This window comes from Dama dama, chromosome 31 (genome assembly GCF_033118175.1).
Source record: "Dama dama isolate Ldn47 chromosome 31, ASM3311817v1, whole genome shotgun sequence".
NCBI lineage: Eukaryota > Metazoa > Chordata > Mammalia > Artiodactyla > Cervidae > Dama > Dama dama.
Window position 1 is genome coordinate 39,416,719 of NC_083711.1, and position 27,262 is coordinate 39,443,980.

The 27,262-nt window shown below is 38.5% G+C and overlaps 1 protein-coding gene across 3 annotated transcripts in view; it reads right to left on the reverse strand.

Annotated features, from left to right (window-relative positions):
• Window positions 1–27,262, reverse strand: part of VGLL3 (vestigial like family member 3) — a 54,034-nt gene that overhangs the window by 21,917 nt on the left and 4,855 nt on the right. For 2 of the 3 annotated variants that reach the window (XM_061134172.1, XM_061134173.1), the window contains exons 2-3: window positions 19,756–20,041; window positions 10,011–10,541 (exon numbers count right to left, since the gene is read on the reverse strand). In XM_061134172.1, coding sequence (XP_060990155.1) covers window positions 10,011–10,541; window positions 19,756–20,041 — 817 coding nt within the window. The remainder of the gene's footprint in view (window positions 1–10,010; window positions 10,542–19,755; window positions 20,042–27,262) is intronic. The other variant, XM_061134174.1, reaches the window with a different exon arrangement.

Below are 27,262 nucleotides of genomic sequence, written 5' to 3' on the forward strand. Positions count from 1 at the left end.
AGCACCAGACCACCTCCAAGATAGCATGGTTTTGAGATGTGATCTAGAGAGATGGTAACTTACAGGCTGGATGAAAGAGCAAGCTGTAACTTGATATCCATTTCTCTTTCAGACAGAAACTGCTTGTCCATTTGCTGCTCTAGTAAGTGAACTATCTGTACTCTGGCCTTTTATTTCCTGCATCTGATAAAACAAAGATATTTATATTTCTAATGGATTTCAATGTAAAGTATCCATATAGTGTTAAGCAAGATTGACTACCATGATCCTAAGCAAAGAAGTAATTTAATTAGCCTATTTCTAAGGGAACACTATATAATAACTGTGAACAATAATCACAATTTAGATTGCATTAAAATACATTTTTTCATTTATGAAAGATGTCTTTTTCACAAAATATTCAGATAGTAAGATTCAGATTAAACTTGATATGTATGGGCTTCCCTGATGGCTCAGACAGTAAAGAATCCACCTGCAATGCAGGAGACCTGGGTTTGATCCCTGGGTTGGGAAGATCCCCTGGAGCAGGGCATGGCAACCCACTCTGGTATTCTTGCTTGGAAAATCCCCATGGACAGAAGAGCACAGTGGGCTACAGTCCATGGGGTCTCAAGAGTCGGATACAACTGAGTGACTAAGGATAGCACCACACACACACACACACACACACACACACACACACACACATATATATATATATATTTATGTATATGCTGCTGCTGCTGCTGCTAAGTCGCCTCAGTCGTGTCCAACTCTGTGTGACCCCACAGATGGCAGCCCACCAGGTTCCGCCGTCTCTGGGATTCTCCAGGCAAGAACACTGGAGTGGGTTGCCATTTCCTTCTCCAATGCATGAAAGTGAAAAGTGAAAGTGAAGTCACCTAGTCATGTTCGACTCAGCAACCCCATGGACTGCAGCCTACCAGGCTCCTCTGTATTTATGTATATATACATATGTATAAATATATATGTATAACTATAAAGTATAGTTATGCATACATATATATGTAGTTTACAGGTCTTATATCATAAAAAATTCAGAAAACTATTTAAAGTGATTTTACTCATAATATTTTCAGACACAAAGTGTCTATGAAGAATAAAAAAAAGGTAAGGTCATTTGTGAACTTCTCACTTCCCTATTGTTGCCCAATGCTCCCTATTCACTATCACAATTTAGGAGTTCAAAAATACTTTTTCCAGGTTTCTTAACAGAGTATATCTATACCCAGGTTAATCAAGCCCATTGGTATAAAACTCTCTTCAGAATTCATAACCTCCACTTAGCAAGAAATTTTCATATCTATTAACTGTTGTAGTTACAGTTTTTCTCTGTCCAGGAGGAACTCTGTCCCATTCTATGATGAGTAATCTTGATTTCAATATCTGAAGTTATATTCATTAATGAGAACTGACTGCTTGATATCTGCCCATAATCATACTTTGGGGCAGAATCATATAATGACTCACTCATTGAATCTACTACTTAAGCAAACATATGGTTAATGCTTAGCTTCCCAGGTGGCATGGTGGTAAAGAATCTTCCTGCCAAAGCAGGAGACACAAATGTGACATGGGTTCAATCCCTGAATTGGGACGATCCCTTGGAGTAGGAAATGGCAACTCACTCCAGTATTCCTGCCTGGAAAATTGAAAGGACAAAGGAGCCTGGCAGTCTATAGTCCACTGGGTCACAGAGAGCCAGAGACAACTGCATGCACATGCACAGACACACACACATCATGCTAAGTCGCTTCAGTTGTGTCGGACTCTTTGTGACCCCATGGACTACAGCCCTCTAGGCTCCTCTGTCCATGGGATTCTCAAGGCAGGAACACTGGAGTGGGCTGCCATCCCTCCTCCAGGGGATCTTCCCGACCCAGGGATTGAACGCATGTCACATTTGTGCCTCCTGCATTGGCAAATGGGTTCTTTACCACTAATGCCACCTGGAAAGAGCTACACACACACACACAGTTAACGCTTACATGACAAAATGTTTGAGAAACCAGAAAGTACATAAATATGTTAATTCTCTTTTAGCTTCAGATTTCTTGAACCTGTGATATACTACAGAACATTATTGACTATTGTTTGGTTTATTAAATTTTAGGCTACCTAAATATACATTAGCAACAAGAACATGTACACCTCAACTCTAAGCTGTTTATGTATATTTTATATAGAATTATTGTGACATTCCTCAAAGTAAAAAAAATTATAACAAAATTGGAGCTAAAATAACATGGGGGATGCTAAGAAAAATAAATCCGTGAATCTAGAGATGAAAGCCGTCTCAAGCCCTGAGCAGCTTGTATTTACAGGAAAAGAGTCACAAAGCATGACTCTTTTTCCTTTCTGTAAATTTAAATACAGTGGATGACATGGAACTTACAAATAAAGTCAACTTTGTATTTCAGTAAAAAAAAAGAACTCATTAACAAATCTTACTTGAAAAATTAATTCAAGCTGGCTGGAATATGCAACATTTTATGTCCTACATCAGAGAAATTGTTGTTAATAACAGAAAATAGGACAGCATTTCCGTAAGATGCATTTTTTGGTTATGGCCACTAAAAGCTGAATTGTAAGTCAGAATTTACCTAATGTCATCATTAAAAAATCTGAGCATGATATTCTTGCATTCAGATATATATATCTAATAATGCATTGCGTCAAAATCACAAATATTTCCACATTTAACTCTCTTCTTCCTGATATACAAAGGGTACCATTCAATACTCTGAGATTACTGAATTTAATCCTCCATATCCTGAGTTCTCTCTTCTTCAGTTAGTTTGCCCTTCTAGGTATTTTCTTCAGACCAATCTACCCTTTCTAAACTATACCTCTTCACAGTAGCTACATGTTAGGTGAAAGTTACTAGTAGAAGTTGAAAAGCACATGGCTTTTATGATGAAAAAAACAGTAACACCATTTCCCAAAGAGCATTCCATGAGAAGTTAATATGTATGCTAAAACCTAAATGTGCCCAAAAGAAAGTCAGGTGGAAAAATCTATTAAGCAAAATTTAAGATGTTTCTTTACTAAAGAATGCATAATAGCCTTTTATATAATAAACTGAGTTCTGATCTCAATGGGATGTACAGAGAAGGCAATGTTAACAAATTCATTTCACCAAAAATCTTTGTTTTTCAATTAAGTCTCTCATCACATTTAGGAACTACCATTCTCAAGGAACAGAACCAGTTCTGTGACTGCTAAAGAAAAGAGGAGAGTTTTATGTGAGATTTTGATAACAGCCTTTTGGTAACGATGGGTATTTTGCACAAGGAGGGCAGACAGAGATGTTCTACGATTATATCAACACACTGATCATTCCAAGAGATCTATATGTAATATCCATTCAACAGAGGGAGCAATAAGTGATAGCGAAAGTAGGACCAGGGCAGGTGAGGCAAAATTTAAGGATTTATGTGCTTCCACACCCCAGAAAGTGAATATCTCTTTAAATTTTGTTTTGCAGCACCTCACTCTCCTCACCTTACCTTGGGCCCTTCAGAAAAGATGGACTATCTCTCCTTCTTCTTAGAGAAGAATTTTGTCTACCAAACTGCAAAACTCTATTTTATTACTATATTACAATATTCTGTAATAAATCTTTTAAAAATTAATTTTAATTAAAAATTAATTGCAGTTAAAGTAAATTCTCTTTATATCTTTAAGAAACAGGTATCAAAATAAAGTGAGGTTCTCTCAACCCCATAGTTCTACTATGTATGTACATACCCAAGAAAATTAAAAATATATGTTCACCCACAAACTTATACATGAGTATCCATTACAGCATCATCCTTATTAGCCAAAAATTAGAAAACAAACAAAAAAAACTACTGATAAATGAATACACAAGATGTGGGGCATACGTGCATGCTAAGTCACTTCAGTCATGTTTGACTCTTTGTGACCCTATGGATAATAGCCCACCAATATTCAACCTCCTAGACTTCTTAACTTCATTAAATGACTGCAAAATAAAAATGCACCTATAATTATTAAACCTCTTCCCTCCTGAGGAAATAAGTGTATCCTTTACCAAATACCTTTCAAAATGGTTGGATTCGTTTATTTGCCTCCTAATGTGAAAATGACCTACACTTTGGCGGCCTAAGAACCTAGACTTTGGAGAGTTTCATGCCTGTATCACCTGAAGGCAGGCTCTTTTCACAGCGGCCCAATAGCCACCCAACGTAGATGTTGAGTTCTGAGCTGTTCTGGGTGACGCGGTTAGGTCAACATTGCACAGATTATATACAGGGACTCTCATTCTTTTCAACCATCTTACCTTTCCAGCCTGGGCTTATGACATAGAAACTTCTGTTCTTTAACAAGTAGTTAGAGAAGTGGAAGAGTAGCTACTGCTCTTCTGTTGTCCTCTTTGTGGACACTGGGGGCTGTCAGACCCCTCTGTATTCTGTGTTGAGATACTCATTTTCCTGATGTTCGCAGCATACAGCCTTCAGTTGTCTCTCTCTGGGAATCGCCTTCAGCTGAACAAGGCCACCTTGCCTAATGTAATGACTATTTTTCCAAGGGCAAATACACACAGTAACTGATCAAAGTGAGAACATAAAAACCCATCCACCTTGACTTAAGGCAGGATCATTTTAAAAGGCCATCCCAGCTCCAGAACTCCCTGTATCATCCACTAAGTTTCAGCTGAACTTATTCATTGTGATATTTCTCCTAGTTAATTCTTCTCTTATTGTACAAAAATGTTGTCCTGAGAACACTACTACACAAATTTTCTACAAGCAAAATTGTGTCTTACAGTCTGTTTCTTGGGGAAACTGACTTAACAACACTCCTCAGTTCAGTTCAGTTTAGTCACTCAGTCGTGTCCAACTCTTTGCCACCCCATGAATCGCAGCACGCCAGGCCTCCCTGTCCATCACCAACTCCTGGAGTTTACTCAAACTCATGTCCATGGAGTTGGTGATGCCATCCAGCTATCTCATCCTCTGTCGTCCCCTTCTCCTCTGGCCCCCAATTCCTCTCAGCATCAGGGTCTTTTCAAATGAATCAACTCTTCACATGAGGTGGCCAAAGTACTGGAGTTTCAGCTTTAGCATCAGTCGTTCCAGTGAACACCCAGGACTGATCTCCTTTAGGATGGACTGGTTGGATCTCCTTGCAGTCCAAGGGACTCTCAAGAGTCTTCTCCAGCACCACAGTTCAAAAGCATCAATTCTTCAGCGTTCAGCTTTCTTCACAGTCCAACTCTCACATCCATACATGACCACTGGAAAAACCATAGCCTTGACTAGACGGGACCTTTGTTGGCAAAATAATGTCTCCGCTTTTTAATATGCTGTCTACGTTGGTCATAACTTTCCTTCCAGGGATTAAGCGTCTTTTAATTTCATGGCTGCAGAAAGGATGATGTCTATGGGAATCTTCTCTGAAGAGAATATTTCAGTAGGATTGGATCTACCAGAATCCAAATTTAGATGAAGATTCTAGGAAGCTCAATTGTGGTACTAAGCCTAATTTAAGATCTCTAATTTGGCCTAAGCTTGTACTGATGCAATGGCTCAGTGGGTTTGATCCCCGGGTCAGGAGAACCTCTGAAGGAGGAAATGGCAACCAACGGAAATATTCTTGCCTGGAAAATCTCATGGACAGAGGAGCCAGGTGAGCTACAATCCATGGGGTTACAAAGAGTCGGACACGACTGTGTGACTAAACACACACAGGTGATAATCACACTATGATTTTACCTTTATCTTCTTGATTCCCTTGTCTTTGTTTGTTCAACTGGGTTAAACTTATGGACAGGAATGAATCATGATCATCATCCTAAACCCACAATGACAAAGAGGAGCACTACATATGTCCTGTAGGTAAATCTTCATTCCTTAATATTAATCATTTACAGTCTAATATAACAGTTTTAATCAATAGTTTCATTCACCTATAAATAAAGGCAGATGCTACCCTAGCAATGCCTTAGTTTGGGGCAGATTTTGGGTCAAATATACTTGGGCATTTGAGATTTAGGAAGATGTTTTCAAATAGGAAAACCAAGCCATATCCTTATTAGTAACTGAACTGGAGAAGATCCATCTCAGATTTAATTTAAGAATTAAAAGCAATGATATATATATACACACATATATAAATATTTTTTAATATATATTATTATATAATATATAATAATACATGTGTTATTTATATATTTATATTTATTATAATATATAACTTAATATAGTATATGTATTTGTAATATAAATATTAACATACAATATGTCTGGCAATATCTTATATAGTGGGTACTCAATACATATTAATTCATAGCTCAGCATTAAGAACTATTATATAATATATCCACATGGGTTCTCTCTAGATTCTTCATGGAGAATGAAAATCTCCTACTTCCTGAAGGTAGGAGGATGACTTCATTTCAAAGAGATTATTTCAAGCCAAAATTCTGAACAATGAGTCAGTGAATCAGGCTCACATCAAAATTAACAAGTACAAAAGTAGGTAATCAGTGACAGACACAGAGAGCAAAGGCAATCACATCCACTTCCAGAATGCTTATATCCCTGCAAAGTTCACATATTAGATCTTAACCCTCAATGTAATGGTATTTAGAGGTGAGGCCTTCAGAAGGAAATTAAGTCATGAGGGTGGAGTCTTCACGAATAGGATTAATGCCCTTATAAATAAGAGTGCAGAGAACTCGTTTTGTCCCTTCCACCTCAAATGAGGACACAACTGAAAAGAAAGTGTCTGTGACTCAGGAAGCGGGCCTCACCAGACACTGAATGTGTTGGCACCTTGGTCTTGGATTTCCCAGAGAACTAACTGTGAGAACTAAATATTTGTTGTTTACCATACCCAGTATATAGTATTCTGCTGAAGCAGCCCAAACTAAGAAAGAAGAGAATGTTCCCTTTGCTTCTAGAAGTATTATTAACCCTGGCCACACAGGTACTGGGAAATTCAGAGCCTCCAGAGACTGGCTGCCCATAATGGCAGCCTACTCACTGGGGCCCTCATTTGATCTGACCCAAGGCATCAAACAACTCAAGAGTTCATACTACTAGTATGTGGCAAAGGATGGAGGCAAACCTGTGGTGGTCAGTTCCATCACATTCTCTACTTACAGAGGGGAAGTACCAAGTTCTTGCCTGATAGTTTAGAAAAGCAGCTTGAACCCAAAGACTAAACAGGAAGCAGAAATTGGCAACATTAGGCAATGACCAACATTGAAAAGTTTAGCGGAGAACCAGTTAATCAAGCTAAGGATGTTCTGCTTAGGTTAGGATGAACATAAATGGATGCTGAGCATTTGTTACTCTGTGCAGTTCTCTGCGGTGATTGGCATTCAGATTTCAAATCCTGTACACTAAGAATATACTTAAAGAGACAGGAATACCAGATCGCCTTTCCTGCCTCCTGAGAAATCTGTACGCAGGACAAGAAGTAATAGAAGCAGACATGGAACAATGAATTGGTTCAAAACTGGGAAAGAAGTGCATCAAGGCTGTACATTATATGCAGAGTATATTATGCAGGGTATATTGTGTGAAATGCCTGACTGGATAAATCACAAGCTGGATTCAAGATTGCTGAGAGAAAGTCAACAACCTCAGATGTGCAAATGATCCCACTCTAAAGGCAGAAAGCAAAGAGGAGCTAAATAGTCTCTTGATGAATGTAAAAGAGGAGAGTGAAAAAACTGGCTTAAAATTCAACATTTGAAAAACTATGATCTTGGCATCTCGTCCCATCACTTCATGGCAAATAGATGGGGAAACATCTATGGAAATAAAGACAGATTATTTTTCTTGGGCTCCAAAATCACTGTGGAGAGTTACTGCAGTGATGAAATTCAAAAACACGTGCTCCTTGTAAGAAAAGCTATGACAAATCTAGACAACATATTAAAACTCTAGGCAGAGACATCACTTTGCCAACAAAGGTCCATATACCAAAGTTACGGTTTTTCCAGTAGTCATGTATAGGTGAGATGTGAGCGTTGAACCATAAAGAAGTGTGTGCTGTGTTAAATCGCTTCAGCCTTGTTCGACTCTTTGTGACCCTATGGACTATAGCCTGCCAGGCTCCTCCGTCCATGGAATCCTCCAGGCAAGAATACTGGAGTAGATTGCCATTTCCTCCTCCAGGGTATCTTCCCAATCCCGGGATCAAATCTGTCTTTTATGTCTCCAGCATTGGCAGGCAGGTTCTTTATGATTGGCACTACCTGGGAAGCCCAGACCATACGAAGACCAAGTGCCAAAGAATTGACCCTTTCAAATTGTTGTGCTGGAGACGACTTGGGAGTCCCTTGGACAGCAAGGAGTTCAAACCAGTCAATCCTAAAGGAAATCAACCCTGAATATTCATTGGAAGGACAGAGGCTGAAGGTGAAGTTCCAATACTTTTGCGACCTGATGCAAAGAGTCGACCCACTGGAAAAGACTCTGATGATCTGAAAGATGGAGCACAAGAGGAGGAGGCAGCAGAGGTTGAGATGGTTAGATAGCATCACTGACTCAATGGATATGAGTTTGAGCAAACTCTGGGAGATAGTATAGGACAGGAAAGCGTGGCGTGCTGCAGTTCATGGGGTCACAAAGAGCTGGACGTGACTGAGCGACTGAACAACACACAAAGAATAAGGAAAGGCTGATGCTGAAGCAGAAGCTCCAATACTTTGGCCACTTAGGTGGGAAGAGCAGACTCACTGGAAAAGACCCTAATGATGGGAAGACTGAAGGCAAAAGGAGTAGGGGGTGGCAGAGGATGAGATGGTTAGCATAACTGACTCAATGGACAAGAATTTGAGCAAACTCAGGGAGGTGGTGTGGTGCAGGACAGAGGAACTTGGCATGCTGCAGTCCACAGGGTCACAAAGAGTCAGACGTGACTCAGTGACTGAACAGCTACACTAAGAGGGAAACTAAGGAACACAATGAAAGAAGTGAGTTCTCTCATTGCAAGGGGAAAATAAGGAAAATAATTAAAATTTATAAAAAATAAAAGTGTGTTTCCTTACAACTCTGGAAAGAAAGTCCTAATGTTTCACAAGGGATTCTCAGAAAAGAACCTGGGATTGGAAGTGGTGGTGGCTGACTTTAGAATGTAGTTTCTGGGGATATAATCACTGACTTGATTTGTTTTTTTAGCCTCTGATATTTGTGACTTTTGTGAACTTGGAACTAATAACACTATTAATATGTGTAGTCTGGTCAAAAATCCAAGCTCAAGCACTTAACACCATGGCTTTCAGAACTAGTGAATTCCAGAGAGAAGCTGAATGTCCTTTGAAGAAATATTTCCCTTACCATTATTTTTTTCCCCAAATCTATTGAATATAAACTTTGGAGCAGCCTCTTAAGTTTGATGCTTTAAAATAAGAGAGAGAGAGAAAGGAAAGAGGAGGTGGAAGGAAGGAAAGGAAGGAAGGAAGGAGGGAAATAACAAAAGACAAATGAAGAGGAAGGAAAGGGGTAGGAAGAGAAGAGAAATCCATTCCTTTAAAATTCATTTCCTAATTCTTTTCAAAGACCATGATTATATTCCATGAATTGCATTTCAGAAAGCAGTTTGGTTTATACATCACAAATAAGGTCTGACAAAAAGGGGGAAGGGAAAATTATTGAAACATACTATTTCTGAATGGTCAGGCATTACACATCCCCCTTAGAGAGTACAGAGGCATGGGAGATTTAACCAAGGTGCTTAAATCTTTGTGAACATGAGGTACCAGAGATTCCAATTCAAATAAACAGATTACTAGCTTAAGAAATGGGAGAAAAGCTCTGAGACCTCTCTCGGGCAGTCACACCCGTTTCTGCAGGAATACAGGAATTGTTGCAAGACGGTGAATTGAAAACCACATGGACAAAGTTTAACTTTCCATGTAAGAGAAAAAAAAAATTTTTTTTTCAAAATATTTAAAACATCCTCCATTTTCAACGATTCGTTTCAGGCATTTTCCTTGTTTATGGAAAGGAGGAAACCGCCGGGCTCACCTGCGTCAAAGCCCACACTCGGCACCACGTCCAGGGCTCCGTGGAAGGCTCCGGCCCACGCTGAGGTAGCGGAGGTGACTGTCGCGGGATCCGCCTTCGTGACGTCACACGGGGGCGCGGCGATCCGGGCGGCGCGCACGGAGGGCATCAGCAGGGGCCCGTAAGGCGGCTCCAGCGCGGAGCCCGCCGGAGGGAGGTGGTGATGGTGATGGTGGTGGTGATGGCGGCGGTGCACGTGCGGGGGGTGGGGCCGCAGGTACACGTCGTGCACGTGGCCGTAGGACGGGCTCACCTGAGAAGCCAGCGGGTAGGCCCAGGACTCCGACGCGGGCGGTGCGGGGGCGGAGCCAGTCTGGTGCAGCCCGTGGCCCGGCCAGGGGCTGGGGTCGGCGGCCGCGAAGCTGCCCGGGGGTGCCGTGACCTGGAAGTCAGGATGAACGCCCCCCAAACAGGGTGCGGGTGGGGGCTGGTAAGAGCTGGTCCAAAAGGAAGTCGGGAAACTAGTCCGCTGGCTTGACAGAGCTGAGCTGTCTGAGAAGACAGAAAAATAACATTATTTACATAAGATTCAGTTCTGGGATGGACTTGCCTCTACTTGTCCAGTATTTTCAAGCAAGCTAATGAGTATGCACTCTTTTTCTCCCCCACACAGAGGTGAATGATAACAGATACTGAGGTTTCACGCCAAGCCAATGCACGGTGGCCCAGATGATGAACGAGTCCCTAGCGTTGCTGGCTTAGTTTAGGAGGTCACTATCTAGGCTGAGGTGGACAAGTCTAGGACTGGAAAACTTAGCTTTCTCCTGTGTGTCCTAATGCCGTTAGGTCTGAGCAGAGGTCACGGGTACATACGTCACAGGTTGAAAAAAGAAAAAGCTTATGCCATAGACATGATTCAGGTAGATTGCAAATGATGTTTACCAACTTGTTTTAAAGGTAAATACAATTTTCACTCAAATGAACCATTTTAATGCCAAAACTAACAAACGGAAGTAAGATCATACTTAAGGATGCTTGCCAACACTCACTTTACATCAAGAAGGATGTATTCCCAGCTTAGTTTTTCTGTAGAGGTCTGGGAGTTTCTGGACTGAAAATAATAATAGCTCACATTTAATGTCAGTGACCCAGTACCAGATACAAGGCCAGGAACTTTTCATGAATTGATCTCATTGGATACACACTCCAAACTTATGAGGTAGTTACTATTATCTGCCTTTTAGAGATGTGGAAGTTGAGGCAAGGAATGGCTGTCACTCATTGCAACTGTGCCACAAGCCAGCACACTTGTAACTATAACCTGAACACCCAGAATTTGGTGGAAATTCTGTGGAAATCATGAGTGGAGGAGATTCAGGCGGGTTATGGATTGGAGGAGATATTGAGAAGGGGGTAATGATATCAAAGAATAGCACTTGGAGATAAATAAGCAAGAGCGAGAACAATTCCCAGCTTTGCTTCAATTTCTCCACTCAGTGTTCATGACATATTTATAGATGACCTACTATGTGTGAAACATGGGGCGACTAGAGATGATTGGACAGATGTCCTCTTCAGTCACATCTGGCAGGGAACAGAGAAGTAAACAGACATGAGCAATGTAACTTAGATTGTGCTCTCAAGAGGGGAAATACACAGACAGGGCATTGAAGCTGGCTTAGAAAGTAATAGCAAAATCAAAAGGGTCAGGAGGGCTAGCCATATGAAGAGTTAGGGAAGAGTATTTTAGGCTAATGAAAAAGTATGTGGAGAAAGGCCAAAAGTACACGTACTTGCACAAAGCAGCATTTGAGGTATCAAAAAAGGACTCAGTGGGCAGATGGTGGCAAACATACTATGGTCCAAGAAGGACCCACATAGGTATGGCCTTACAGTCCAGTTCAGTTCAGTCGCTCAGTCATGTCTGACTCTTTGTGACCCCATGGACTCCAGCATGCCAGGCCTCCCTGTCCATCACCAACTCCCGGAATTTACTCAAACTCATGTCCATTGAGTTGGTGATGCCATCCAGCCATCTCATCCTCTGTCCTCTTCATCTTTTGCCTTCAATCTTTCCAGCATCAGGGTCTTTTCCAGTCAGTCAGTTCTTCGCATCAGATGGCCAAAGTATTGGAGCTTCAGCTTCAGCATCAGTCCTTTCAATGAATATTCAGGACTGCTCTCCTTTAGGGATGGACTGGTTGGATCTCCTTGCAGTCCAAGGGACTCTCAAGAGTCTTCTCCAACACCACAGTTCAAAAGCATCAATTCTTCAGCGCTCAGCTTTCTTTATAGTCCAACTCTCACATCCATACATGACCACTGGAAATATCATAGCTTTGACTAGACGGACCTTTGTTGGCAAAGTATTGTCTCTGCTTTTTAATATGCTGTCTAGGTTGGCTTTTCATAGCCTTACAAGCCATGCACTAAATGTGGGTACTATCCTGAGGGGTCCAGTGAGCTTAAAAAGAGTTTTATTTTTACTTTTTAAATTAATTTTTATGTAGTATAGTTCCTAGGAAGGGTTATGGTCAGATCTGTGTTTAGAGAGACAGCTATTCCAGCCATGGCCTGTTGCCTCCGGCATAGGTAACTGAGCAAACCCTGGCCTGGGAGTCTGGAGAGCCCAGGTTGAGAGCTGGCGTCCAGCAATCATCCTCTCTTATTGTAGGACCCCAAGTGATCTATTGGCTTGTCTGCAGTTTAGTGTCTTCCAATCAAATAGGCATTTGAGCTCATTTAATTCCAAATATCCTCTGGCCCCATGCTTCTAACCATTCTGGGAAATGTCCTATGGATTATTTCTATCTATAAAGATAAAGTTGTTAGTACATTAGTTATGCATGTACAGTACAACAGTATTTTTTATACTGGGTTCCACATAAAAGAACCTTGCTAGATATCTCCATGGAATGAAGGATATCCCAAGAAGTATTGTGAAATAAAAGTATTCAGAAATCTGACATGTCCATGTTCTTACTTCATAAACTTCCAGGACATAGTTTTTTGTTTGTTTGTTTGTTTTTTTACCTCAGGGAAATTTTAAGTAACTTGACTCAACCTCCATATATGTACTTTGATGAACATAATTAGGATATCACTGGGTTGTTTCAAATATTTTCTTTCTTTAGTGTCACTAAAGGCTAAGTCACTACACTGTAAGCTCTTCCTCTTTCTCCCCATCAGCCTCATGGCAGAGCTATCATCCGCCCCATCCACAGACAGACAGATTTTCAGTGTCTCAATTCAAGTCTCCCCCTAGCCTCTGCCCAGCATCTCCCTGGATCTCAAACCCTTAAGAAAACCTTGATGATGACCTTGTAGAGGCAAAGGATGAAAAGCAAACTAGTCTTCAAACCTTCCAGCAGACCTAGCAAAGTTTTACTTGAATGACTTAGTTTTGTCACAATGACAATCTGTTAGAAAATAGCACTTAAAGTCAAGCCTACTGGCATTGGGCAAATGTGATCTATTTAAGCATTGTCCTCCTCTGACATATGAAGCCTGGCTGCTAATGACAAGAAGGAAAATTGTGTAAGGTGTAGGAAGAAAATTCAATTTGCCTTAGATGATGGCAGTGCTAAGTCGCATCAGTCATTTCCGACTGTTTGCAACCCCATGGACTGTAGCCTGCCAGGCTTCTCTATCCATGAAATTCTCCAGGCAAGAATATCCAGAGTAGGTTGCCATGCCCTCCTCCAGGGGATCTTCCTGACCCAGGGATTGAACCCATGTCTCTTGTGTCTCTTGCATTGGCAGGCAGGTTCTTTACTACTAGCACCACCCAGGAAGCCTATAAATGATGGACATTTGTAGAATATTTCTATCATACTCACAGTGAAAGCTGTCAACATTTAAAGTTTAAAACTCATAAAAGAGTTTATAGAGGCTTCTTATATTACATAGTGCAGCTTTGCCACCACCGATCTGCTCCTTTGCTCTCAGAGATCCAATCTTTGGTACCAAACCCTTCATTCTGCTCATAAGTTTTATCTCTTGTGGGACCAGAATCCCATTATAAAAACAGCTGAACTCAAGCCACAGGTGTGTGCCAGAGATAGAGTTTTCCTTATTAATATCTCCCATTAAAATGTCAAAAGTACAGAGAGTATATGTCATTTTCCTGGATGCTTTCCTTTTGTTTCTTTTCCTTCATGTCCATGGACCTAATTTTATTTTGCAGATGTTTACACATTTTGGATATGCATGAGGAAATATGAATAATGAAAAAATTCCTCACAAAAATATTATCCTATTTATTACATATTATATTGTGATTAGTGAACATGTTATCATTGAAAGTAGAAATCTGTTCTAAAAAACACACCCCATAAAGGCTGAACAAAGCTTTAAAATGTGCCAGGGAAAAATCAAATTAGAGGTAACTTAGTATTTTCCCAGTCAGTGTGTCTCCTGAGATTAACATAAAGTTTGCAGAGATCAACACAGTGTTTTGAGAAAACAATGTTGCATTATACAAATAAATGAAAAGATATTGAACAGAAAATATGTTTATGGGCAAGTCTACATTTCAAAATCACTATCTGGTATCTTGATTGTTAAAAAAGAAATTCTTGATACAAAGAAACAGATGATATTCTTTGTTTCATGCCTGGGAATCAGTATGCTTATTTCATATATATGTAAATTTTTTTCATTACATGACTCTTTGCTTACAAGTATTTAATCACAGCCACATTTTTTGGATGAAAAAGCTTATGAAAAACTGCACACAGTATTTCCATGCAATATTACTTTCCAGCAATTCAGAACTATGTGATATTAACACCCTATGGTGACTTTGGGCTCAATGACACGATATTTGGATGATGTTCACACTGAGTCTAACACATACAAAATGTCTAGATATTTGTTGGTTCAGTTTGCATTTGGGATTAAAAAATTTTACAAATATACATACCCTCTTTCTAAACAACAACAAAAAGGGGAAAAAAATTGTCTAATACAACCCACCCAAAGCATACCCAGTAATCTCACTGGTGTGATTTTTAGCAGAAATATGTCTTAGAGACATAAAAGAGCTTAACATGGTACATCAAGAGGTTCTTTTCAATTTAACAGTAGCTGGGATACATTTTACATTAACATTCAGTTTCTCTGAAAAAGATCTAAAGGTAAACATTTTATGCAAGAGAAAATTAAACATATAATTCTTAAAAATATTTTATTAATTTTGAAAAAAAATGAAAGTAAAAGTATTAGCCCCTCAGTCATGTCTGACTCTTTGTGACCCCATGGACTGGGGACCGCCAGACTCCTCTGTCCATCTCCCAGCAAGATTACTGGAGTGAGGAGCCATTCCCTTCTCCAGGGGATCTATGCAAGCCAGGGATCGAACCCAGGTCTCTTGCATTGCAGGCAGATTCTTTATTGTCTTAGCCACCAAACATGAAGACTCTATTACAATGAAAAATGGGTTCTTAAGATCTTAAAAATTTCCAGAAGACATATTCTTAGAATTAATACTGACTGAAAACACCCATGCTAAAAGATAATATTTACCTTTTTAATTAACCTTAGTGAAAAACAGCCTACAGTCTACAATTCTCTTCCTCGTGTTCTACTTTCTATAAAAATAAATTTGGGGGTCAGAAGTGAAATGATATGTGTTCCAGTGTTACCTATCACTCAGTAATTGAGCATTACCATTACGTACAAAGATTGCCCTCCACTACTTTTGTTCTAGAGGTGCTCCAAATGGTCCTTGTGACTGTAAAATGAGAATTTCATGGGGTGCTATCAGATGCCCATAATCCTTGAAGGCAGGTATCTGAGATAAACCAGGCCTCAATTTTCTCCAAAGTGTTTATTTTAAACGTCCCCACAGTGATCGCTTCCAAGGGCCTCCTGGAGAGGCCGCGCAACTCTCTCCTTCCCTGGGTCACCTGACCCAAGAGACAGGCCCTCCTTCCCCTTCTTCCTTTTAGCTAAGTTTAATGCTCATTTTGAGAGATCTTTCTCATGAGAATGTTGCTCCAAGAAGACACTGTGTAGATCAATTATGCAGAACATATTTGTTTTGCAACTACAAAAAGAAACAGAAAAATCAAGTTTACCATCCATCATAGGTGTTAAGTCAGTGATCTATTTGGCTATGTCTTAACTACTGCCTTTTCCGACACACACAAACACACACATACACACGTTCTGTAATAAAACTTAAGCGCTGAAATCAGTGAATAGACATATTTGAAGCTGATGTTTCTACTTGGATGGGATGAGACAATCAGATCCATTAGGTTTTCTTAACTGAGAAGCCCTATATAATCCATTAGAAGATATGGTGGGAGACGAGGTGGTTCATGTGCTGTTGTGCCCAATAAAGAAGAAATATTTCCTGTCAGTTTTTTGACAGGAAAAGCCACAAAACACCTAAAGAGGACTTTCCTAAGTCCATCAAGATACAAGCTCAAAGTATGACCACGATTCCATCATTAGCTGACACTCTATCATTTGCCTGAAGATTCACTGTGGAAATATATTCTACAATCAAACATAATTCAATTTTAAATTCCTTTGAAGCACTGCAGCACTTGTGCAGAACTGTAAAAAGCCTCATGCCATAAATTAGACCCTTTAATTTAATACAGCTGGTCAACAGCTCCTCATAAAATATTACTGCCATGGCCATCAAAATTGTCAATAGCCTTCAGTATCTAGTATGTTCAAGACACTGCTTTTTGTCAGGAATACAAACTTCCAGAAAACAATGTTTCTGAATAAAGATACAAGTTTTGTTTTCTGTGTGCCAAATGAGTGAAAACTTACTTAAGAGAGAAAAGTCATCTGACCTTTAGTTAATGCATTGCATCAACCCTATGCTAAATTATTCATATATATAATCAAAAAATCTTTACAACAACACTAGGAGATACATATTAATAAATACATATTATAGCTGAAGTTACTCTCAGAGATACTTCGAGCATCGAGGATAACATTGCCACCAGGCAATAATAAGGCCCAATCTTGAATTCCAAGCAAACATAATCCAACCAAAGACAGCAATATGCAAACTGGTGTTGCTTTGGCAGTTAATATATTTTAAACAACTCTCTTCACTAGACATGGGAATCCCTATTACACTTTTCTATAACATAGTTACTAAATCCTTAATTTTATGTTGTGGATTTCCTATGAATCTTAATCAACTTATGTATACTTAACTAAAAACACCAATTCACAACTATGGCAAAGTTTTATTTACAATCGGATGGTAAATAATACATTTGAAATCACAACTTCATGGAGAAAAGATTTCAACAATCCCTTAATTCAAGTCCCTTATTTTATAAATAAAACTGTACCCAAAGATTTCATACAACTTATTACTATAAATTCTGTATTAAGGGCTTTTTTTGTTTTCTTATCCTGGGTTCATGGTATGGATTTGGTTCATTTAATTTAATCAATTGCTCATTCAATTTATATTCCATATTTTTCATATAGAAATGCATTATCCTGAGTATTGGGGAAATGATGTGAGATAACTAAATAGGACACATATAGTCTTAGCTGAAGAGGGAGAGATGAAGATTGAAGAGCATGCTGCGTTTGCCTGTGCTACTCTGATAAACTAACTTACAAAGCTCTAAAAATTCTGGTCTCTACCTACACCTTTTTCTTTCACTTCACTTACACCAGCATTTTGGCTTCTCATTTAACATTCAAGTTCAATCCTTCCTCAGGTCCTTTGCACTGGCTGTTTCATCTGTCTTCAGTAATCTTCCTCTAGATATTTGTGTGATGAGAAGCACTCTTATTTCCTTTGGGTGTGTACTGAAATAAAAATCTTAGACCATCTATTGTCACCCTAAATAAAATAAGGTAAAACAATACCTTGCATCTCAATATATTGATATATTTACTGTCTCTTCTTAGAAAGCTTCATGAGTGTACAAGTTTAGACTCTCCTGTCCACTGATATATTCCCACTACCTAGAACATAGCAGGACTTTAATAAATATCTGCTGCGGAAGTCAATGTCAATGAATGAAACAGTAGATAGATTTGCAGGCCAAATTCAAGATAATGCCAAGAAAATTCTAATAATACTAAAACACTACCATTATCCACCCTTTTGATGCTAAAATTTGACATCTTTCTAAAGGTCCTCTCCATTAAGTCATGCAGATTATGGGAAAACACTGAATTGTAGAGTTGTTACATTTACACAACACTTAAAACTATTCTGGTTATGATGCTTTAGACAATCACTCTTACATCTATTTGTAATTTGGAACTTTCACTCCTATATTCCAAGTTCAGTGGTCACTGGGCTGCATATGTCAGTATGCTAAAAGAATTAGGCATTGCATTTTCCCCTGGAGAGGGGAATGGCATCCCAATCCAGTATTCTTGCCTGGAGAATTCCATGGACAGAGGAGCCTGGCAGACTACAGTCCACGGGGTTGCATAGAGTTGGACACAACTGAGTGACTGATAGTTTCACTCACTCTCCCAGGACTGGCTGTCATGATAGGATTTATTATTGACATATCAAACACTTATTAAAGCCAGCTAGGTCACTGAGCTTTTCCCAATTTCACCCTCCACAGTTTTTAAAAACACTTCTAATGATGCTGAGAAGGAAGCAGCCACTCATCACCTCGCACCTGCCCCTAACACAGGTGTCCAGCCTTTCCTCATCACAGGATCGCCTGGGGCACTTGCTACAGTCACTCCCAGAGCCTCCTTCTGGGCCCTCTATCTGAGTCAAAGGTCTGAGTTAGGAGGCGGCCATCTGTGATTTTCACAGCACTAGATCTACAACTATCAAACCTGAGCCTGCACGTGAATCCCTGGGAGGGCTGGTTAAAACACAGGTTACTCTACCTCTGAGTTTCTGATTCAGTGGGTCCGGGGCTTAGCCCAAGAATTTGCATATCTATCAAGTTCCCTTGCGATGCTCATGTTCCCAGTCCTGGAAACCACACTTTGAGGACCATTTCACTAGATTCTTCTTGGAACCAGGTGAGTTCAGAAGAAATGTTCATAATGCATTTCTCTAAAACGATCATTGGAATGATGGATTGTTTTTTCTCTAACGTTGTAATTATCCCAATTAAGTTGTCACCTGATCATTTTCTGTGAGTCAGAAATCAGATTTGAACACACTTCTGCGACCTCTATGGAGAGGGAAATAAAGGAAAAGAAGCCCAATCTACTGCTTTGCTTTACTGAGGTTAAAAAAAAAAAAAAAATCGCAGAAACCAGGCAGACACAGTCACTGATACCTGGGTTGTACACTGCAAAGAGTTAACATCACAACAGAGTGGGACAGAGTAAGCCATCAAGCAAACACAGAAGGCTTTCAAAGTCTGTATTCCTGGGGCAGACTCAGATCTCTGCTATGTCACCACATAGCACCTAGTGGAATGAGCAAGGGCTAATTTTTAAACGCTGATCCAGGCACGCCCATTATTTAGAGATCCAAATTGGGCCATCGGGGCTTAAGGAATGGTGCTTCGCAGCTCAGTCCTGCCACTATAAACTCAGGCCGGTTGCATCACTACTTTCCATGAGGAATTTAAGGGGTGTGACTGCATCCTTTCCAACCCTGCATTCCACATGTGACAAAACTGATCCAGCTGTTTGTCTGAAAGAAATTCCTTGCTGTCCTTAAAAATTAAAAAGCGAGTGGATATCCGTCCTCCAGGGGCAGGTCTCCAGCTGGAACCTGGTACAGACGGTTGCGAAACACAGCCAGTGGCCTGGAGAGCATCTGCTCTGGAATTCTTACCTCGCCATAAGGGGGTTAGCCCCATCTTGCTTTTTGAAATGGCAGATTCTGGATGAAGGGTGCTGGCTTGGCCCAAAGCTCTTGAGAAGTGTTCATCCACTACTGACCCAATGTCTCCCTGGAAATAAGTGAAAAGGACACAGCGAGAGTTAAGGTACTCCATCTCGGCAGGCTGGTCTTTCTCCTCCTCCTCCTCATCCTCCTCCTCCTCCTCCTCCTCCTCTTGTTTGCTGGGAAGGGTGACTTCCAGAGAGTCCTGCATCTTGCTGTATACCGCTAACTTCTTCTGGGATGGAATAAACAAAACACAGTATCAAAGACAGTTTGTAAAAAAAAAAAGCATTAACTAGTTAACTGTTCACTTAAAAAAAAAAAGAATCTAAATATTAACATATGTTCGCAAACTGATTCTTCTTCATTTGCTTTTCTCCATTTCCCCCACCCCTCTCCCCAAACCCGCTTTCTGCTTCCCACCCTGAAAAAAAAGACTGTTATTTCAGATTTGGTGGGGAAAAGGTGTCCTTTATCCCATGGTATATTATCAGACTGTGAAAGGTAGTTGTTGCTGTTTTTCTTAACCTAGGTATACCAAAAGGAGAAGGAATTTTTAAAAAAGAAAGTGACAGATCCCTTCCACTTTTGTTCCCATTTTCTATTTTAAAGATTTAATGTACAGCGACATGATGAGGATAGGGAGGAAAAGAGAAGGAGGCCTCACTGCCTGGGGGAGGGGTGGAGAAGAAAAGAGCTTTTCATAAAGGAAATACACTAAAATAAAAACAGGAATGTAGCATCTTATAAAGGATTTGGCAGATGTGCTCAACTCATTTCTCAAAAATCAAACTAAAATTACAAAATAAGCCTGTGTGAAGATCCATTTTGCATGGAACATATTTTTTAGATGTTCCACTTACCACCATTATCATAAAAGGAGGGAAAAAAGGTATTATGATGACTTACTGAAAATAATACAAGTACTAGCAATGGCTACAATGGCTTTCAAATCAAAATGAAAAATGCTTGATAATTTTAAAATATTTTCAAAATACATAATCATAGTTATAGAAATAGTTTATATTATGACTGATACTCATATTTATTACCCCATTTAATCTTTACAATCCTATAACAAACATTGTTATTATTGCTCTTCATATTTTAAAGATGAAGAAACTGAGGCACAGAGAAGTGAAGTAACTTGCAAAAGGTCACAGAACGTACAAGTGGTGGGCCCAGAATGAATACAAAAAATATACAGATGTACATATGCGTGTGCATGCGTGTCAGAGGAGGGCAGGGAAGGATATGGAGTGTGGAAAAAATCACTAAAATGTTATGCTTTGTATTCTTTCTCTGGGTGGTAAGCTTATAGTTGTTATTTTCATATTCCTGCTTTCCAATATTTCCAGATATTTTCCATTGAGCACATATCACGTTTTTTCCATTTATTTTTACTAGTTGGAGGCTAAATATAATCAACAATTTCACTATAAATTATATATTAAAAGATATTGCTAAAATATTATAAAATTCATTATTTTAATGACAAAATGAGCATCCTATCATCTGTATACCTACAAAACCCGACCATTTGTTATGCCTTTGTTCTTATTTCAGAGAAAAATGCATGCTGGAAAGTGAATGTGAGTAGATAAGAAGTGGATCATTCTAGAATATCAGTAAGCATAGATTGTCAAATGTGATCAAAACACCTAACCCAGACTCTTAATGTTTCTAATGGTAACTACTAGCTTCAAAATCTATAGCCACAAATTATAAATGCATCATTCAAAAAACTGAACCCTTATCCCCAGCAATGAATATGTTGTTTTTATGTGAGGTAGGCTCTGAAATGTTCAGGCACATTACAAGCTGTTGGTTATTATTTAGGGCTATTACGTATATGTGTGTTTGCATGTGTGTGTGTGTACCTACATATACATACATAAATATATATATATATTCCTTTTTATTTAGTTTGTTTCAGTAGGGTTATCAATTCATGATGAATAGATAGTTCATTCCCTGTGAGTGAACATGCCTTGCTGATGAATAAGTGATTGTAATGACTGAATGGTTACAATATTCTTACAATCTGTTTTGCACAGATTTGAACATGTTTATGTTTAACTTCAATAATAAAAACACCATAGTAACATAGGTTATATATAAAATGAGAATATCGAACTAACTGACCTCTAAAGTTACTCCTGACTATAAACTCCATTATGAAGTTAAACAAATAGTATAATTTCTTGATGGCACTGTTTCTCTATTCACATGTGCATTTACCGAAGTTACACGATTTTAAGCAAATGCACACACTCTGCCGAATTCTCAGGCGTGTTAGAAAGAAGCACTGTTTTTATATGGGGGAAAAAATTAAAACTACTACAGAGTGGCTTCACTGCCACAAGTGTTCAGTATTATCTATTAAATCGATGTCTTCTTCCCTGCTAATGTTCAGCTCAGAATCAGTTTGTGAGAGTCAGGCTTTGCATCTACTTGTTTCATTTGTTTAATTTTAGCATTTATTCCTTAAATGAAAGAGCCCTGGCTATGTTAATTATCTAAAGAAAGGCAATTATTTATTTTTTATCCCAATTAGCAATTGATACTTAAATAAAATAAGTTATATGTAAAAGACTTGAGAACTCCAAATCAAATACAAATGTAGTTTCCATTTGTATCCAAATATAGCATAGTATTATGATCAATAATGATGATAATAAAATATCTTAATTTTTACATTGATGGCAATTGAATTTAAGGTATACATTTTCAGTCTATTAAAGATTACACAATTTTCTAACTGCTATATAATTTCATGGTTTTTTTTGACCAATTGTTAAGTGATTGGATACAAATAAATTAATCTAAAATTTGCACATTTTTCACTATGAAATAGGGAAAGATAAGCAAAATCTTCCATTGTATCAAAATACCTTTTATTTTTCTATTTTCTAAAATTCAGTTCTCTGTCAATGGATGCATTGATTCTCTATAATCTTTATATTCCCTATATATGATGTACATCTATATATATACATATGGTTTTATATAAATATATATTGAAATATTCCTTTCAAATATACACAATACTACATAAATATCTATATTATATGTCTTTATTTAAATACACTTGGGGGATTATTATAAAATAATTTTTTTTTCTCTCTCCTAGCTTTTTGGGGCATATCTTCTACTAATTAAATGAATTTACTAGAGAGTATCAAACAAATAAAATAGAAAAGGAGCCTATGACATATCAACCAATGGACAAGACATAAAACATATTTATTGTCACCTCTTGCACTTTTTTTGAGATAAAGTTGCATCAATTTTCACAAAGTTTAGTGAACCAATTAAATATTTACATTTATAACACAAGCACATCTATGACCTCACTATCAACATCACTGGTTAAAATAAGAATTCTAAAGTATCCGATTAGCCAGATAGCTTCCTAAAAGGCCAACACTGAACTTACACACATTTCTTAAACATTAAGTGTGAGCACGAAGAAAACGGGAACACAAAATTAAAACAGCAGTTGATTCAAATGCTGACATTCACACCATCCTAATCTTCCACCCCATTGATTCTTAAGCCCCGACTACCTTCTGTTATCTGTTCTATGACTGTAAATCAATCTTTTGCCTTAAAAAAAAAAAAACAAACTAAGTATGTTACTTATGTACACTGTTGCCATATTCTGTATTTACTTGGTGTATGCTCCTTGGAATGAAACTTCCCTAGCATTATCTTTGTTCTTGAAAAGAATATACAAAATTCAAAATGTTGAAAATAAATCTCAAATCATCAGAACCTAGATTTCCTGAATCAAGGCTGAAAGGCAATGTGGTTCATATTTTTCTTAAAATGCACTATCACTCCCTAAAAATAGCCCAGTCTGTCAGAAGTATTCATGCTTTTCTTACTAGACACTTAAGAATTGTTAACAAAAATAAGTCATCAGGAGGAATTTCAAAGACTGCAAGTTGGCTTATTGAATGTACCCCTCATTGCAGAATAATAACTAAAGTTTTCCTCAGGTAAAATAAGCCTCAGTTAGATGAAACAATGACTGAGCTAACAGCCCCAAAGTTAAAATTAACTCTGAAAGACTGGAAGGCAGCAGTGTGAAGGAAGTCTGGCGAGGCAGCGCAAGCCATACCAAACCACCTCACACACTGCCATCAGAAACAAGAGAAACAAATTCTCACAGGAATGTGCCGGGGAAAGGATTTGTCTGACAAGAGAAAGACTTCCATGTCAGGAGCCAAATACCACTAGCTCCCCAAGGCTTAAGCCTACAAAATGCCAAATGATTACTGTGCATATGTGGAAACTTTTTCCTAAGGAAACAAAAATATTTTAATGAATCACTGAATATTTAGAAATAACTTAAAAAAAAAAATTTCTACTGACTATCTTCTCTAAGGCAATGGTTCTTTCATCCTGGCAGACGTGGATAGGGCCTATAACAAAGGACCACGAACCCCTAGTCAATGTTTCAAAACTCTAAATCCCATAAAGCAGTGCATTGCTCTTTGATCATGTTTTTCTGAATGTATTTGAATAACAGATTTTAAAATCTATCTCGGAGAGACTTGAAGTTTTGGCCCTTAGTCTATTTGGAGGAGGGGGAATCAGGTGGAGGGAGGTCAGGGTGAGGATCAGGATAAGGAAGATAGTTCACAGAACTTTGATGTATTTTGTTTCACTAACTCTCACCGGTGCACAAATATTCAGTCTAAATAATTATTCTCAATTTACATACGCAAAAGCTGATTTATTTGACCAGCATCTAACTAGTAAATGGCAGGGATGGGATTAGAACTTATTCCTGTCTGACTAGAAAGCATCTGCCAAGAAAACAGATTAAAGAAAATGAGCCTCTATATAATATTTAATTGAATAAACAAACAGAAGCCCACAGGCAGCATGGTGTCATATGCTAAGAAAAGTCAAAAGTTAGTTATAACATTTAAAAATTAGGAATGTGAACATATAAAAATATGGTTATTAAATAAAGCATTGTTTTTCAAAATATATGTATACCTAGAGGAACCTGCCCTTCTATACCTAGAAATGTGTTGTCCCCTTAGCAAGTCAGAAACAAAATAAAGTTTTTCTAAAAATACTATTTTGGAAATATGAGCAGAGTCAATTTACAAGATACATTCATACCTCAAGACTTGTTTGCTAGCTTTGTGTGTTTGCTTTTATTTTTCTTAACAGTAGGAGAAGCAAACCAAAAATAACACTGGCTCTTTCTGAGCACACTTGCTGCTCAATGATTCTGGTCATTATCAAAAAATCAAACCCACCCCCTTAAAGGACGAAAATTTTCCAGTTTTGAAGATGTCCAAAAAAATGTGCCACAGGCTGAGAGAGAATTTCAAAATTTGCATTCCCAAAATGTTTTAAGCAATGATCACATCATGAGGGTATGTGTTCTCTCTCAAACTGACTGCTTTGAATGAAACATTTCTGATGTATAAATTTCTGGTATGTTTGTATAATCCTATTACTAGATTTAGGGCATGATTTCACTTTTAAAAATTTATCTATTATTCATGGAATTGTCAGTGAATTCCTACTTTGTGTCAGTCATTGTGCAAAGACTTGAAGCCACAGAAATGATAGTCACAGCATTTGAGAGAGGGTTGTAAGGAAAATGATCAAGAGAACTTGAGGGTTTATCTACCGTAGGCTAATTTCTCCAAGTAGCTAATATTCAAAAAATTTTATATGAGAAAATAAGACAAAGTAACACTGGGTAAATTACTAATTGCTTTTCTTGCTTATAAAGAAGCCCAGATGGGAAGGGAACACAGTAGAAAGAAGAACAAGGATGGTTAAGGAGATTTGACCAAAACTAGTCCATAAATCTGGGTGAAGAACTGAAACCTTGGGCCCTGAACTTCCTCTTCTGAAAATGAGGAATTTTGACTTGATTATCTCAGAGGTCTTGTACAATTCTGTGTCCTAACAAGCAACATGCTGGAGCTCTAGACAAACTCACACTTAATTTTGTTTCTTACATTGGCTGCCTCTTCTGATTTTTCAGGACTCTGGCCAAAAAACCCGACAGATCAGTGAAGACTAATTCTTTTGCAGACGTAGGTCATCTAGCTCAATTCCTAGGAATTAGTTTGGGTAATTCTTTTAGCTATCTTCACAGGAACCGGAAAGGAGGCATCCTTCGAATCCTCTCACCCCATCCACTAAGGACAAGTGTTTTGGCATACTAAAATAATACAGTTTTAAGAGAAAAGGACACCTGTTCACTTCAGGCCCTTCTTCCTCTCTTTTCTTTCCTTTTTTTTTTTTTCTTTACTAAAGTAGGAGACAAGTGAAAAGTAGTTCAGTTACCCTAGTTCAGGTCATATTTGTAAATTACTGGCATAAATCTGATATCCACTGAAATATCTATAAATATGACATTTATGACTTACTTCTAGCAGCAAATGTTTGTATCTAATGGTTCAAGGCATTCTTAGGGTCTTCCTAAATGAATAGTTAAAGTAGAAAACCAGATGCTGAAAGAGGTGCTTTTTGAAAAATTCAGTGAAAAGTTTTGACCAAAATTGTTTCCTTCACTGGTCTCTGCCAGAGTCGGGAAACTTAAGTATTAGAGAGCTTTGTTTCTTGAATGAAAATGTTTTTCCTAGAGATAATACCATAAATTGTTATATATTACTAGATTTATCAGTTTTGAGATTTCTTTTTAAAGCCAGCTGGAAATAGGGCCTATGAGAATGAGACTCAAGTTAGGTGTCCAGGTTTTAGAATAGCAGTCACTTAACTTCTCAAATTCGCTTTAGAATCTGACTTAAGCATTCCAAGCATAATAGTTTTTTGTTTTGTTTTTGTTTTTTAATGTATTTATTTTTAATTGAAGGATAATGGCTTTACCATATTGTGTTGGTTTCTGCCATACATCAGTGTGAATCAGCCCGTAGGTATACATTTGTCCCCTCCCCCTAGAACCTCCCTTCCACCTCCCGCCCCATCACAGAGCCTGGATCTGAGTTCCCTGCGTCATCAGCAGATTCCCACTGGCTGTTTTACATATGGTACTGTATACGTTTCCATGCTATCTCCATTCATTCCACCCCCTCCTTCCCCACTCCCTGTGACCCCATGTCTGTTCACTACATCTGCATCTCCATTGTTGCCCTGCAAATGGGTTCATCAGTACCATCTTTCTAGATTCCATGTATATGCTTTAATATACAATATTTGTTCTTCTCTTTCTGACTTCACTCTGTATAATAGCCGAGCATAATATTTTTCGTCTTACTGAAAATCCCCTTTGCACAGAAAGATATAAGACAGAAATGTACATATCTGTCCAACTGGGTCAGCACAGCATCTCTTCTGTCGTTGCCCAAAGAGGTACCATGAAGGATCATTCCACCCCCTGAGATGCGAGCCTCTACCAAGCACTAGGTAAAGAAGGACTTCCATGCATTGAGAGAAAATATCCTCAACTTAA